The sequence below is a fragment of the Myotis yumanensis genome, unplaced genomic scaffold, assembly GCF_028538775.1.
Source record: "Myotis yumanensis isolate MYYU_CA2020_CCGP unplaced genomic scaffold, mMyoYum1.0.hap1 SCAF_10, whole genome shotgun sequence".
NCBI classification, from domain to species: domain Eukaryota; kingdom Metazoa; phylum Chordata; class Mammalia; order Chiroptera; family Vespertilionidae; genus Myotis; species Myotis yumanensis.
The window spans coordinates 511,593-527,359 of NW_027223761.1; the positions used below are offsets into that span (position 1 = coordinate 511,593).

At 66.2% G+C, this 15,767-nt stretch overlaps 2 protein-coding genes across 2 annotated transcripts in view; one reads left to right on the plus strand and one right to left on the minus strand.

Moving 5' to 3' along the window:
• ASCL2 (achaete-scute family bHLH transcription factor 2) overlaps positions 1-15,767 on the minus strand; it is a 45,858-nt gene that overhangs the window by 12,386 nt on the left and 17,705 nt on the right. The window lies entirely within an intron of this gene.
• On the plus strand, positions 65-15,243 carry TSPAN32 (tetraspanin 32). Its single transcript, XM_070427090.1, has 9 exons — positions 65-144; positions 596-710; positions 1,258-1,355; positions 7,820-7,894; positions 11,806-11,907; positions 12,318-12,404; positions 13,848-13,931; positions 14,146-14,237; positions 14,735-15,243. Exons 1-9 carry the CDS (start codon positions 79-81, stop codon positions 14,865-14,867), a joined length of 852 nt encoding a protein of 283 aa, XP_070283191.1. The 5' UTR covers positions 65-78; the 3' UTR covers positions 14,868-15,243.

Here is a 15,767-nt window from a genome sequence, read left to right on the forward strand (position 1 = left end):
CTGAGTCCCGCCCAGCTGAAACCCCAGGGGAAGGGAGAGGGGGAGGGAGGAGAGGGGAGGAGAGGAGAGGCGACCACCATGGGCCCTCGGAGTCGAGTCCGGGTGGCCAAATGCCAGATGCTGGTCACCTGCCTCTTTGTCCTGGTAACAGGCAGTTTGGGGGGGAAGGGGGGGCCTCAGGGGAGAGGGTGGCGGCCGTGTGACTAGGCCTCCAGCACAGCGGCTCCCCCACATTCGGGTGGCTGCCCCTGTGGGTGGTGTCTGCGCCCCCACCCCCACTGGACAGCCAAATGCCTGGAGGCGGCCTGGGTGGTGGGTGCACTAGGGTGGATGGGGGTGATGCCTGGGGGTTGCTGTCACAGGGAGGACTGGGGCTGGGACTGGGGGGCCCACTCCCCACTGTGCAGAGTGAGCCAAGGCCCCTGGTTGTGTCTGTGTGGGTGTGTGTTGGGGTGCCTGTGCCGGGGAATCTGTGTGTGTTGGGGGTACCTGGGCAAAGGCCTCCCTGAGACCACCCCAGGGTGCCTGGAGCTGAGCCTGTCTCCTGTGAGACCAGGAGGCTGGAGGGAGCCCCACTCTGGTTCTGCGCCCCCAGCTGCTGGGCCTCCTGGCGGCCACCATGGCGGCTCTCACCTACTTCGGGGCCCACTTCGCCGTCTTCAGCCGTGTGTCCCCGGAGGGCTCCTCCTACCCGGCCCTGCACCGCGGGGGTAAGTGAGGCTGGGAGGCCGCGGGGGTAAGTGAGGCTCGGGAGCCAGGCAGCCCCCAGTGGGGTGGGCCTGGGACAGGCAGCGGGACCCTGGCTGCAGTGACTGGAGGGGGTGCCCCCGCAGAGGGGGACTCAGCCCTGGGGGGGGGCGGGCCTTGAGCAGCTCAGGGACAGTGTCCCTCCAGGGGGGGGAGTGAGGCCCCGCGTTAGCCTTAACCCTGAGCCCCAGCCGCCCTGCAGGAAGCCTGGGTCTGGGCTGATAAGGGGCAGCCCCACGTGGCCACCTGCTGCTCGGCGTCGGGGGGCGGGGGGATGTGCTTCAGAGGCTCCAGCCAGCAGGGCAGGAAGCAGAGGTGGGCAGGGCCTCCTCCCTCCCTCGGGCCCTTCTGAGCGCGGCGCGGGGTTGTGGCCGGAGGCACGTCCCCGCCTGATGGGAGACAGGGCTCCCCAAAGTCCCGCACCCCCCACTCCGGGTGGATTTCACACCAGGCTCTGTGCACGGGGCACCCCTGGCCGGGGCCCCCTAACCCTCCTCTCTGCGCACCCAGCCTTCTTCGCAGGGATCAGCCTGGCCGGGCTCCTCGCCCTGGGGGCCGTGCTGAGTGCCGCAGCCGCTGTGCGGGAGGCCGGGGGCCTCATGGCCGGGGTGAGTCCTCCATGCCCAGCCCCCGGCCCCAGCCCCCCAGGTTGGAATCTAGAATGTCAGGACTATAAGCCCAGGGAGCCTGCCTCCCCCACAGCGGCCTGACAGACAGTGAATGGAGGGGTGTGAGACCGCCAGGCCCCGCCCCCTAGATAACAGAAGGCCCCGCCCACTAGAGACCAGGCAGGCCCCTCCCTAGACACCAGGCAGGCCCCGCCCCCTAGACACCAGGCAGGCCCCTCCCCTAGACAGGCCCCTCCCCCTTAGACACCAGGCAGGCCCCTCCCCTAGACACCAGCCAGGCACCGCCCCCTAGACACCAGCCAGGCCCCGCCCCCTAGGCACCAGGCAGGCCCCTCCCCTAGACACCAGCCAGGCCCCGCCCCCTAGACACCAGGCAGGCCCCTCCCCTAGACACCAGGCAGGCCCCTCCCCTAGACAGGCCCCTCCCCCCTAGACACCAGCCAGGCACCGCCCCCTAGACACCAGCCAGGCCCCGCCCCTAGACACCAGGCAGGCCCCGCCCCCGAGACACCAGCCAGGCCCCGCCCCCTAGGCACCAGGCAGGCCCCTCCCCTAGACAGGCCCCTCCCCCTTAGACACCAGGCAGGCCCCTCCCCTAGACACCAGCCAGGCACCTCCCCCTAGACACCAGCCAGGCCCCGCCCCCTAGGCACCAGGCAGGCCCCTCCCCTAGACACCAGGCAGGCCCCTCCCCTAGACACCAGGCAGGCCCCGCCCCCTAGACACCAGCCAGGCCCCTCCCCTAGATACCAGGCAGGCCCCGCCCCCTAGATACCAGGCAGGCCCCTCCCCCTAGATATCAGACAGGCCCCGCCCCCTAGACACCAGGCAGGCCCCGCCCCCTAGACACCAGCCAGGCCCCGCCTCCTAGACACCAGGCAGGCCCCTCCCCCTTAGACAACCGACAGGCCCCGCCCCCTAGACACCAGCCAGGCCCCGCCCCCTAGACACCAGCCAGGCCCCGCCCCCCAGGGCAAGGACCCCTCGCCCAAACCAGTCAGGGACCCCCTCCGTGGGCAGCCACAACCCTCCCCCGGCCCTGCTTCAGCGGATCACCCGGGGCCATGAGAGGCGGAGCTGGCGCCCCCCCCCCCCCCCCCCCCCCCCGGGCCTGGGCGCCGGTCCCAAAGGCCAGGGAGGGGGGGTCCGGTTCCGTTAGACGGAGGCCGGGGTCACAGGTGAGTTTCCTCTCCTGTCAGAAGAGGCCAGCGAGGCAGCAAAAGGCGCCCCTGCCCGTCCATCACCGGAGGTCTGGGCTGAGCTGTGGGCCCAGGTGGACGGCACCCCCGGTCCTCCTGAGCCCCACACCGCCCTGTGCAGCTATCGGAGGGGCCTCCCCACCCCCAAGGCCCCACAGGCCCCACAGCAGTGGCCTGTGTTGCCCCCAAACCTGCCCACCAGGTGCCCACAGGCGTGTGCCCGCTGGGCTCGGGCTCCCCCTCTCTCCCCTGGTGCCCGTGCTCCCACCTGCTCCCCCAACTCCCACCTGGCGAGGGTTCAGTGCTTGGGTAATAGGGGGTCCAGCGCCCCTCTATTCCAGCCAGGAGGCCCCTGCTTTGCTGCCTCCAGCCCTGGGGGCCGGAGACCCTGGAAGCCAGTGGCGGGGGGCGGGGGGAGGGTGGGGGGTGCTTCCCCAGCCGGTGTCCGAGCCCCAGGGCTGTCGGGTTCTTGCCCCGCCTGTGCCATCCATGCTTGTTGAGTGACTCCTGGTTTTAACCTTCTCCGAGGGCAGGGACAGGGCCACCCCCGAGAGCTGCGGCCCCAGCCCCAACCTGGGCCCCGCGGGCAGGACAGGGCCGGGCAGGGCCGCTGGGTGTCCGCCCTGGCTCCGGCCCATGCAGTCTGGCTGGCGCCAGAGCCCAGGGCAGCGATTTTCAACCTGTGGCACCCGGTGCGCAGCAAGAAACGTAAAACATGCCACACCTGGCTCTCGGGCACTGACCTCTGACCCTAAGGTTGTCAAATAAAAAATGACAATAGCGCCCTCGCCGGTTGGCCTCAGTGGATAGAGCGTCGGCCTGAGGACTGAAGGGTCCCAGGTTCGATTCCAGACAAGGGCACGTGCCTGGGTTTCGGGCGCCATCACCCCCCAGTAGGGGACCTGCAGGAGGCAGCCAATCGATGATTCTCTCTCATCACTGGTGTTTCTATCTCTCTATTTCTCTCCCTTCCTCTCTGAAATCAATAAAAAAATATATATTTTACTAGGTGGACTGGTTAATAATGCAGATTTTTTTCAATAGATGGAGTTACACGTATGTTGACATATATGCGATTTGATATGTATGCTATTTTCTTGTATTGACAACAAGCTTCAAAACTTCATATGTCAAATTTGCTGAACGTGTTAACATCATAGATATTTTTACGCTAAAAAACGTCGAATTTCGTGCAAAAAAAAGCGCTTTTGCACGAAATTTTAATTCATTATTTTGAAGAAAAGTGCTGCTGAAAGCTTCGGGAAACTTATGGTGAACATGCTCCATCTCAAGACACTTGTGAACGCTGGTATAAACGCTTTAAAAGTGATGATTTCAATGTGAAAGACAAAGAACGTCCAGGTCAACCGAAAAAGTTTGAAGACCAACAATTACAAGCATTATTGGATGCAGATCCGTGTCAAACTCAGAAACAACTCGCAGAAAGATTAAGCGTTGCTCAGCAAACAATTTCCAAATGTTTACAAACAATGGGAAAGATTTTAAAGGAAGGAAAATGGGTGCCACAGCAACTGAACGAAAGACAAATGGAAAACCGAAAAGTCATCAGTAAAATGTTGCTTCAACGGCACGAAAGAAAGTCTTTTTTACATCAAATTGTGACTGGCTATGAAAGGTGAATTTATCTTGAGAATCCCAAACGCACAAAATCATGGGTTGATCCAGGTCAACCATCAACAGTGACTGCAAGGCCAAATCGCTTCGTTTGGTGGGATCAGGAAGGTGTGGTGTATTATGAGCTTCTAAAACCAGGTGAAACCGTTAATCCTGATCGCTACTGACAACAAATAATCAATCTGAACCACGCTTTGATCGTGAAACCACCAGAATGGGCCAGAAGACACGGCAAAGTAATTTTGCTTCATGATGACGCACCATCACACACTTCAAAACCAGTTAAAGACACGTGAAAAGATCTTGCCTGGGAAGTGTTAACCCACCCGCCGTGTTCACCAGCCCTTGCTCCCTCAGATTCCCACTTGTTCCGATCGACGGCACACGCGCTTTCTGAGCAGCACTTCAACACGTGCGAAGACGTGGAAAATGGGGTCTCTGAATGGTTTGCCTCCAAACAAGAAAAGTTCTATTGGGATGGTCTCCACAAATCGCCTGAAAGATGGGGAAATTGTAGCAGGAGATGAACATTACTTTGAATAAGCACTTTTGATGTTTCTCTTGAAATTATCGTGTTTTCTTTGATCACAAAATCCGCATTACTAACCGGTAAACGGTGAATCCGCATTATTAAGCGGTATCTGCATTATTAACCGTTACACCTAGTAAAAAAAAAAATACAGTGGCCAACACAACAACAGCCGTCAGGTGTGAATGCATCAGAATTATACCTTCTATTTCTTGTCACGTCGGCAGAATATATCATTCTTTTTGGTGAGCCACAAAATTTTATTACTTATTTTATGTGCCATGAGGTGAGAGAGGTTGAAAATCGCTGACCTAATCGCTGAGCCAGGTGCTGGAGGGAGGGAAGCCAACCAGGCAGTGGCCTGTCCCCCAGAGGGGAGCCCTCAGGTGAGGGGCCAGCCAACGGGGCGCACAGTAGGGCAGGCTGCCCGCAGGGGGCAGAGCCCGTGTGGAGCCCCGGGGAGGAGGCCTGCAGAGGCCAGCAGCGGCCACCAGGGGGCGACGTGGTGCTGGCTTAAGGCAGCAAACCAGGTTGCTTGTCTGGGGAGCCCAGGCCTGTTCTCAGCTCAGCCAGGCACCAGGGTGGCCCCAGCTCCCCTGACCCCTGACCCCTGACCTCTGCGGGCAGCACCTGGGACGGCAGCAGGGCTGTTCCGTGGGTGTGTCCCGTCCCTGCCCGCGGCCCCCAGGCTGGCCCGTGGGTGCTGGACCACCCGGCTCTCAGATACCCGCTCGCTAAGCTGCCTGCGTGCATGTGCGTGTGCGTGTTGTGTCCGGCGTGTGTGTGCGTGTGCACGTGTGTGAGCACATGTGAAGCAGCTGGGGCGCGGGGGAGATCTTTCCCAAAGTGACAGCCTCCAGGGGCCCCCCTTCCTGCCCCCGCCCCGGCCTCTCCCAGAGCAGCCTCCGGGACAGGAAGCCAGCGAGCCTGCAGGCGGAGCCCAGGCCTGCCCGTGGCTGGAGGAGGCCGTGTGGATGTGGAACCAGGAGAAGGAAACCCTGGCCACACCAGCAGCCCGAGCCCCGGGCAGTCCTCGGGGTCCACGGCCCATCCTCTGCCCAGCACCCCTTCTGCAGGGGGCGGGAGCCGGGGGGAGGGGGAGAGAGGCCCTCTCGGAGGAAATGCCGCTCCCCGAGCTGGCTCGGGGCCCCAGCCTGGGAGGCAGCCTTGAGCGATGGTTTCCAGATGGGAAAGGTGGCCCTCAGCCAGCCAGGGAGGAGGAGGAGGGAGAGGAAGAGAGGGGAGGAGAGAGAAGAGGGAGGAGGGAGAGGAAGGGGGAGGAGAGAGGAGGGGAGGAGGGAGGGGAGGAGGAGGCGGGAGAGGGAGGAAGAGGGGGAGGAAGGAGAGAGAGGGGAATGGGGGGAAGGGAAGGGGAGGAAGGAGGAGGCACCCTCCAGGCCGCCTGAGACTCAGGCTTGCGGACTCCTGGGCAGACGGGGGGCAGGGAAGAAGGGGGGCTGTCTACATCGGGCAGAGTGGGGCCCTGCGCCCACGCTACAGTTTGGGGGCTGGTGGGTGGTCCGCCCTTTCACAGAGCCACCCCCCAACACACACACACACACACACACACACACGCGCACACACACTCACACACACACTCACACACACACACTCACACGCACACACTCACACGCACACACACACTCACACACACACACGCACACACACACACACTCACACACACACTCACACACACACACGCACACACACACACACTCACACACACACTCACACACACACGCACACACACACTCACACACGCACGCGCACACACACGCACACACACACCAGCTATTTCTCGGCCCCGCCTGGCCTGGCCGGTGTCTCTGTGTCTGTCTGCATCTGCGGGCACCTCACTAGTCAATTGGTCATGGGCTCCCGGGTGTCTCCCCCAAGCAGGGTGGCAGCGTGGCCCCGGCTGTGGGCAGTCCTGGAGGGGGAAGCCAAGTCAGCCCAGGCAGCCCGCTCCGCGTGCCCTCACTCGGGCGGGGAGAGGGGGGTACCGAGTGTTGCTTGGGGCCCGTGGACCCTGCAGACGCGGGGTGTGTGGTCAGGGGCCGGACCGGCCGGGCTGAGTCTGTGGCGACCCTCTGCCGGCCCCACCGAGGGCTCGGGGGCAGGAGTGCATTGTCCGGGGAGGGTCCCCGATGTCCAGTGGCGTCTGCAAGTTCAGAGCCTGACCCCCGAGAAAGAGGCCGAGAGGCAGGTGTGGCTGGACCCATGGTCTCCAGGGACCGCCGCCTCCTCCAACACTGGGGTCCCGGCCGTGGTCAGAGTGAGGGGACCCGGGCCCATGGCCTTGGGGAGGAGCAGGGTGTGACGAAGGGAGGGTGTGACCTGGGTGGGTCCCACCTGGCCTGAGCTGTCCCCACCTGAGGGTTGCAGCCCGGGGAGCCCAGCTGCAGAGGTTTTCAAAAACAAAACCAGCCCGGCCGGCGTGGCTCAGGGGTTGAGCGTCGACCTAGGAACCAGGAGGTCATGGTTCGATTCCCCGTCAGGGCACAGGGCCGGGTGGTGGGCTCCATCCCCAGTGTGGGGCGTGCAGGGGGCAGCCGGTCCATGACTCTCTCTCATCATGGATGTTTCTCTCTCTCCCTCTCCCTTCCTCTCTGAGATCAACAAAAATTTATTTAAAAAAACAAACAAACAAAAGATAAGCCAGCTGTGCCTGCTGAGGCCCGGCCATTGCAAAGGGGCAGGTCCTCCCAGGCCCAGGGAAGGCTCTGCCTGGCCCTCCCCGGGGCAGGACCCCCGGGGCCGCCGCAGTGGGCAGGGTCCGTCAGGCCAGGGGTCCTCTCAATCCTGGGCCAGAGGAGGGGAGCCCGTGTGCCTGCCCGGGCATGGGGAGCGGGGCTCGGGGGAGAGGGGCCAGGGGAGGGGAGCCCGTGTGCCTGCCCGGGCGTGGGGAGCGGGGCTCGGGGGAGAGGGGCCAGGGGAGGGGAGCCCGTGTGCCTGCCCGGGAGTGGGGAGCGGGGCTCGGGGGAGAGGGGCCAGGGGAGGGGGGCCGTGTGCCTGCAGGGCGTGGGGAGCGTGGGGAGCGGGGTTCAGGGGATCCCGACCCACGTGCACCCCTCTCCCAGGGCTTCCTGTGTTTCGCCCTGGTGTTCTGTGCCCTGGTGCAGGGCGCCTTCTGGAGGCTCCACAACCCCACCCAGGTGAGTGCCCCTCCACCCACCTCAGCAGGGGCCATGGCTCCTCCAGCCCCGTCACTAGAGGGGAGACGGGCAGGCGGTTGGGGACCAATGTGGGGCCCTTCTCCGCCTCGGGGTGGGGTGGGGCAGCAGCTCCCAGGAGAAGGAGGGGAGGCAGGTATAGGCCTCAGACCACCCCCCACTAGGGCCCCTCATTCCTGCCCCCTCCTGGCCCAGGAAGATGGCTCCCAGGGGTTGGGGGAAGTGAGGAGGGGGGCTGTCCCCCTCAGGGGTGGATTTGGGGGAGTCGGTTTCCTGAAGATGCACCGAGGGGTCTGCATCCCGATGGGGCCCTCGGGGCAGTGCCAGGGCCGCTGGGAGGAGGGTGGGCAGGGTGTGCAGGCCTCGTCCACGGGCCCCACGGCCGACCTGCCAGGAGACAGCTGCCGGGTGATGGGGGCAGAGTTCGTGACCCTCTCTGGTCCTAGCTGTCCAAACCCTCAGAAACCGGCCTTGTCTCCCTCATGGCTCCTTGGAGTCCAGGAGGCTGCGTGGCCAGGCCTCTGAGCATGGCGGTCACCCCGAGCCCACGCGTGGAAGGACACAGGCCCAGAGGGGGAGGGCTCACCCCGCAGAGCCCAGAGTCATGGCTCCAAGTCAACGCCTCTTCCCTGCCCTGCCCCAGGGTCGCCCCAGACGGCCTCCCACGCTGGCATCACTCGGGGTCACTGTCCTGTGACGAGATCAGGAAAAGGTCACCCCCCTGGCTTTTGGGGGGGCTCGAAGCCCCTAAGAGGCGGCCGTGGCTCTCGACAGGGCAGGCCAGCCGTCTTGCTTGGACTGCGTTGGGGCTCACGTCACCCATCCCCCCAGCAGTGGTCTGGGTCACGGCGTGGGTGGTCCCGGTCCAGACAGCTGCCAGGGCGCCCTAGGCCCGCCCAGCTCTCGGGGCAGCCACCACCCCTCCACCCTCTGCTCTCGGGGGAGTCCCTGCTGCAGGGACGGGCCACAGGCCGCCGTCCAGCTGGGGCTCCCGCCAGCGCAGGGGGTGGCGAGAGCTGAGGGCTCCCAGCTGGGCCTCTTCCCTGTCCCACCCCTGCCACCAACCCCCACACAAATCGCCCTGGTCTGGCCTGTGCTCTGACCGACGCTCGGGGTCACTTTGGGGCCCTGCTTGACCCCAGGCCACGGCTGGATGGACCCCACCTGCCTTCCGGGCGGCCTTGTGCGCGTCCAGGCCCACGTGGGCACGAGGTGGCCTGGGTGAAGGAACTGGCTTCAGAGTCCGGGCGCGGCCTCCCCATCCGGCTCTGGGCGGCTCATTCCCCTGATGGGGCCGTTCCCTCGTCTGTAAGAGGATCCCGGAGACCCCGCCACGGGCACTGCTGCACGGAGGGGTGAGCCAGTGCGTGCACGGGGCTCAGTGGGGCCCCCTCAGTCCTCGCTCGGATGGGACTGTGGTGTTTGGTGCCAGGGCCTGGGCAGGCCGAGCCTCCCTCCTGTGCCCCCACCTAGGCACGTGGGCAGGCACCGTGGCCTCAGGGTCAACCCAGGCTGACAGGTCCCTCCAGGCTCCTTCGCCCACGAGGTCCTGTGAGCAGAGACACTGTCTGCTCCGGGGACGTCCAGAGCTTGACCCTAAGCCCCATCCCCCCTGCCTCCCCCAGGGGCCCCTAAAGTATCCTGAAAGGGCCAGACCAGCTCATGCAGGGCCCCCCTACAGACAGGAAAGCCCAGGACAGGGGAGGCAGGCGGCCACGGTTTCCTGTGGCCCCGAAGCCAGGCTGCACACCCGGCGGGTGGGGGAAGGGGCCTGGCCGGCGCCCAGAGCTGGCGAGGCCAGTGGTGTGGGGCCTGGTGGCCGTGCAGCGAATGCCGAATGAGACGGCGATCGATTACGCGCCAGCCGCAGCCTGAGAGCCCGGCGTCCCCAGACACAGGGGAAATGAATTGGCGGCTCCGCTGAATAATTCATTGGAGGATGAGTGCCCGGCCCCAGGGGAAGGCCGAGAGGCAGGCGCTGTCCTCAGCTCCCGGGTCCGGCCCCACCCCACCCTCACCTGGAGGCCACTCTTCTCCCGATTGTCCGGCCACCGCGTGGGCTGGGGCAGAAAGGACTGCCGGCCCCGTGGGCTGGTCTGCAGAGCCACCCGCAGCCCCCACATGCCCCCCTCCCCCCTCCCCCCACAGGTTTAGCCGGCCGTGGGGGTCGGGGCACAGCCCAGAGTTGGCAAGCCCAGGCTGAGGGCCGGGAAGGGGGACGTGGACTCCCCTGGTACCTGATCTGAGAGGTGGACCCCATCTTGAGGGGCCCCCCTGGAGCTCCGGGAGATGAGCTTAAAGGGAGGCGCCCTGGCAGGGAGCACCCAGATGTCAGGACTCGCAGCCTCACACCCCCGGCCACGGTGATGGGGCAGACGCCCAGGTCTGCAGGGAGAGTCCGGCCTGGCCCCCCTCCCGGGCCCGGGCGGATCTGGTCCGTGGCCCCTGCCTCTGGGTCGGGGGGACGGACGCCCCGGCACAGCCACAGTCAGCCCCCTGAAGGTGTTCCAGTGACAAGCTGGCCCCAGGGCCCGGCCGAGTGGGGCAGAGCAGTTGGTGGAGGGGTGGACGCAGGAGGGGGTGTCCCAGCTGGCCTCCTCGCCACAGCCACCTGCCCCGCGGCCCAGGCCAGCTCCACCAGGGCCCATCGGCACCAGGAGCTCCTCCCACGAGGACACAGTGGCCCCGCAGACCCCCGCCCGCATTTCCCTGGGAGACAAGAGCCAGGGCCCCTGCCAGGCCCTCCAGCCCAGGTGCTGCCCCTCCCGACGGTGGGAAGGCAGTGGCTGGGTTTGCGTTTGGGAGGTGTCTCAGGGGGAGGGTTAATTAGCGCCGGAGCCATGTTCCGGACGGAAGTCCATCTGGTTCCTAGTGGGCTTCGGAAAAGGCTGGTCCGGACAGCCCCACTGCCCGCCTGCTGGCTGCCCCAGCCCTCCAGGGGGTAGGGGGAGGGGCGGGGGCAGCCCTTCCTTTCCAAAGGGCGGGTGTTAGTGGCGGGAGCAGGCATGGGTGCTCCATTCACCCCAGCCCTTTGGGGCACCTCATGCACCCGTCAGCATGTCCCAGCTCAGTGTGGCGTGGGGTGTAGGGAGGTGATGGAGGGCTCAGGTCTCTGCGGTGGGAAGGGAGGCCTCAGAGGGCAGGGGAATTCAGAGGCCTGGCCTGTGCCAGGAGACCAGCACCCGGAGCAATCATGGAAGTCTTCCTGGAAGAGGCGAGCTTCCAGTTTGTCTTTGAAGGAATGACATGGCAAGGGGAGGGCATTCCATTTCGGGGGGCAGCATGGGGAAAGACACAGCAGGGGTGGTTAGGTGGGTGGAGGCAATGCGGTCAGGGTGCCGGGGAAGGCAGAGCCCGGCCAGGCCCGTTGTCACTGGATACCCTTCTCCTCTGTCCTCTACCCAAGGGGCTCCGCTGGCCCAGAGCTGGCCCTGTGGGCCCGCGGCTTCCCCTGGCCAGGAGCCCGGCGGTTTGGGCTTCCTGAAAGGCACGGACATTCTGGGGAAATGCCCAGAGCACCCCTCACTCGTGGCCACACCTGGCCGCTCTGCCCGGGCCCGGCTTTGCCTGCCCCACTGCCCGTGTCCACAGACAGAAGCAGAGGGCACCTCCACGGCCAGCCCTCCGCGCTCCGCCAGCCCAGGGCTGGGGCCTCTGGCTTATCCTTCAGGAACCCTGGGAGCAGGAGTGGCGCTGACAGCCATTCTCGGGGTGGGGAGGTCCCCGCCAGTGAAGTCTGGGGAACCACTGTGCCCGGGCACCTAGGAGAGCCGGCCCCACCGTCGGGGAGCTCGCCTGGCGGGGGGAGGATGGCGGGGAAGGGGGGCCTTTGGACACCCCTCAGCAGCAGGGCCAGCCCGCCTGGGGGCTTCATGGAGACCCTCTCGGTGCAGGTGGAGGATGCCCTGCTGGACACCTACGATCTGGTGTATGACCAGGCGGTGACCAGCCCGTCCAGCGCCCGGCGGCAGGAGCTGGCGGCCATCCACGACACGGTGAGCGTGGTGGGGAGGCCGCCCCCACGCCGGGCACCTCCGGGCCGATCAGCCTCCCCACGAGGACTGTGATCCAGGAGATGGGCTCAGGGCGGCCCGGCCAGGGGCTGAGCCGGGGTCCCGGGCCCCAGGCCACGGATGCCACCGGGACAAGAGCTCAGGCCTCCTCCCTGGGCCTGGGCAGGGCCGCTACCGAACTCGTGGGTCCGGAACAAAGTGAAAGGCCCCACCCGTGGGGGGCCAGGCTGCCCAGTGCCCGGTGACCCCGCCCCCAAGAGGCAGTCGCACTGCGCCCCGTCCTGGTCTCTGCCAGGCCCTGCCTAGTCACTTGGCCTGTCCGTGCCTCGGTTTCCCCTCTGTCACACAGGAGTCCTGGGGTCCTGAGAGCCCCCCCCTGTCTGTCCTTGCAGTTCCTGTGCTGTGGGAAGAGCTCTCCTTCCGGCCTCCTGGGCAGCGCGGAGGCCGAGCTGTGCCGCGGACCGGAGGCGGCCACACAGGTGAGGGGGGCCCCACGCCGGAGACCACGGCCTCTGCACCCCTTAGCCTCCCCCAGACCCTGGGGACCGGCCCCCTGCTGGGCTCGGGGAGGGCTGCGGAGGGAGAGGAGGCTGCAGGGGGGTGGCTGGGCGGGCGTGCCTGACCCCAGCACCGGCCGGGTCCTCCTCCACTGGACGCGGCCCCAGGCTCCATGGCTCCTTCGTTCCTCCAGCTCCCAGCTGGCAGGCTCCCCGGGGCCAGGCGCAGCGCCAGGCGCCAGACCCGCCCTCAGAAGCCTCCAGAGGCGCAGGGGTTGGGGGTGATAGGGCTGAGGGTGCAGAGCAGAGGCGGTCAGCCTGCAGGGGGGTAAGGGGGGACACAGGCGTCCTCAGGGCCCCCGGAGGAGCCACAGGGCCAGCCTGCGCCAACCTGGCTGCAGAGGCTCCGAGACCAGAGGCAGGAAGCCCCTCCTTCCCTAAGGCCCAGAGCGGGGCCTGGCACCCTTCCTCCCACGGCCTCAGCGGCCTCCGCCCCCCCATCCCTCCAGGAAACAAACCCACCCCATCGCTCGGCTCCTGGCCGCCCTCCAGGAAACAGGCAGGAGGATGCGGATGGTGGGGCCGAGGGAGGGAGGCTGCCCCAGCCCCTTCCCCCCGGGGGGCTGAGAGCCGGGGGGCTGGTTCCTGCCGCCCAAGGAGAGCGAGGCCTGCGTTCCTCAGGCCCCTTCCAGGCCTGTGGGTGGGGACGTGGGCAGCACGGGAGGTGGGCACAGGCGCTGGGCCTGACGTCTGCAGAGCCACCCCAGGGTGGACGGGGGGAACGGGCAGGCATGTGTCCCGGACAGCGGTCTGCCCAGGGCTGCCTTCCCAGAGAAGTGGGGCCACATGGGGAGACGGGGCTGGTTAGGGTTCATTTTCTTTTTTATATATTTTTATTGATTTCAGAGAGGAAGGGGGAGGGAGAGGGAGAAACATCAATGATGAGGGAGAATCACTGATCGGCTGCCTCCTGCACGCCCCACACTGGGGATCGAGCCCGCATGTCCTGACCGGGAATCGAACCGTGACCTCCTGGTTCATAGGTCGATGCTCAACCCGAGCCACGCCGGCCGGGCCAGGGTTCATTTTCCCGAGGGGCACCCCGGCCAGGCTGCAGGGCTGCGCCCAGGGATCGGGGTGGCTTCCTGGGTGGGACAAACCTGGGTGCTGCTGCCCCAGGAGCCAGGGGCCCCGACTTCCAGAGCAACCGAAGTCACCCCCTCACCGAGTGTGAGCCGGGCTGGGCTCTGGCCCAACACAGCAGGCAGGCTCTGTCGAGTGAATGTGTGGACACAGGGACAGACAGACAGCCACCGAGTCAGCCCCCCCTCCCTCCTCACCCCGACTGCCCGCCCTCGTCTCTGGCCTCGGCGGGCACTGCAGGCCCCTGGCGGGCGGTGGGGCCACCTCGCTGCCTCCTCGCAGGACTGCCTGCAGGCCGTGAGGAGCTTCCTGAGGACACACGGACACATCGCCTCCACCCTGACCAGCGTCGGCCTCGCCACCATGGTACCCGCTCGCCCCCCACCCCCCCCTCCCACCCCGGCGGGAAGGGCAGGGCCGGCCCCAGGCTGGTGGCCTGGGGTGGAGGTCCCACTTCTCCCTGTTAGAGACAGGGGGTTCCTGCGGACCCATCACTTCCTGGGGAGGCTCCTGGGGCCGCGGGGGGGGGGGGGTGCGGGGGGCCCTCCCGGAGCCGCTGGCTCAGGTGCCGCCCCCCCAGGTGTACGCGATGCTGCTCAGCTCCTTCCTCTGGTTCGCCATCCGCTCCGGCCGCAGCTTGGACCGAAGAGGGACCTACGCGCTGAGGCCCCGGTAGGCCCCCCGCCCCGCCCCCCGCGTGGACCCCAGAACCAAGGGCCAGGCTGATGCTCTGGAAGACACCCCGGCTGCAGGGAGGGAGGGAAGGAGGGAGGGGGTGCTGGGGAAGGTGCCAGACCCACACGCCCGCCACTCTAGGCCGGTCTGCGGGCACAGTGACCGCCTCTCCCCGGGGGGCCCCAGCCGCACCAAGACCTGACCTCACAGGCGCCCTGCCCACCAGCAGCGCCAGACGGGGTGCTCCGGCCCCCAGGTTCCAGCCCCAGGCAGGGCCTGAGACCCTGGGGAACCCCGGGCCCCCCAGGTGCGGGGAGCAGGGAGGACGCAGGCCCAGCAGCCAGGCAGCCCCGCTCTGCTCACAGCTGGCCCTGCCGGCCACTTCCTCCACTCACCCGCCTGGTCCCTCCCGGCCACTGGGTCCCCTCGCTGCCCCGGCACCTCGCCTGCCCCTCGGGGTCCCAGCACAGCCTCCTGGCGCCTCTGCTTCTCAGAGCCCGAGGCCGCCAGCCCCAGGAGCCCGGCTTCTTCCTGCGATCCGGGGGGAGCCCCGCCCTTCGCCACCTGGTCGACCTTCGGGGCCCAGGAGGACCCTCGGGGGACCCTCGGCTGCTCCAGGACAACTGATGCTGCCTCACACCGGGCGGCAGGCGCCCAGAGGTGACGAGGCCCAGCCCCCCGTCCCTCACTGAGAGCCGCGCCCTCCACGTGGAGGCGGGACAGGGACGGGGACGGGGACGGGAAGGCCCCATTTCAGCAGGCGGCACGCACAGACTCCGGGTCAGGCTGGGAATGGAGTCCGAACAGGGGAGCCAGCCCTGGCCGGTGTGGCTCAGTGGATAGAGCGTCGGCCTGTGGCCTGAAGGGTCCCAGGTTCAATTCCCGGTCAGGACACGTGCCCGGGTTGCGGGCTCCATGCCCAGCGGAGGGCGTGCAGGAGGCAGCCAATCGGTGATTCTCTCATCATTGATGTTTCTGTCTCTCTCTCCCTCTCCCTTCCTCTCTGAGATCAATAAAAATATGTTCTTTAAAAATTCTGTAAAAATGCATATGGCAGCAGGAAAGGGCATTTTGCCGGAAGCTATAGGCTGCTCCTCCCGGGCCTGGCTCCAGGGTCATGTTCTCACAGCCCCGCCCCCCTCCCTTTCGGGGGGGGGGGGGGGGGCGTGACCCCGTCTTCGTCTCAGGGGGAGCCGAGGCAGGAAGACCTTCCTCTCTGCCCTGGCCTTCCACCAACCTCCATGGCCAGGGGTGCAGGAGGGGGGCCCCCGGGGACCCCTCACCCCCTCACACTGAGTGGTAACCCCCCATTACCTCTCGACTGGACCCCTCCCCCTGCCATCAAGTGACCCCTTATGGTCTCTTTTTTTAGAAAATAATTTTTATTTTCAATACTTTTACTGATTTCAGAGAGGAAGGGAGAGAGATAAAAACATCAACGATGAGAGAGAATCACGGATCGGCTGCCTCCTGCACGCCCCGCACTGGGGAAGGAGCCCGCAACCCGGACAGGTGCCCTGACGGGGA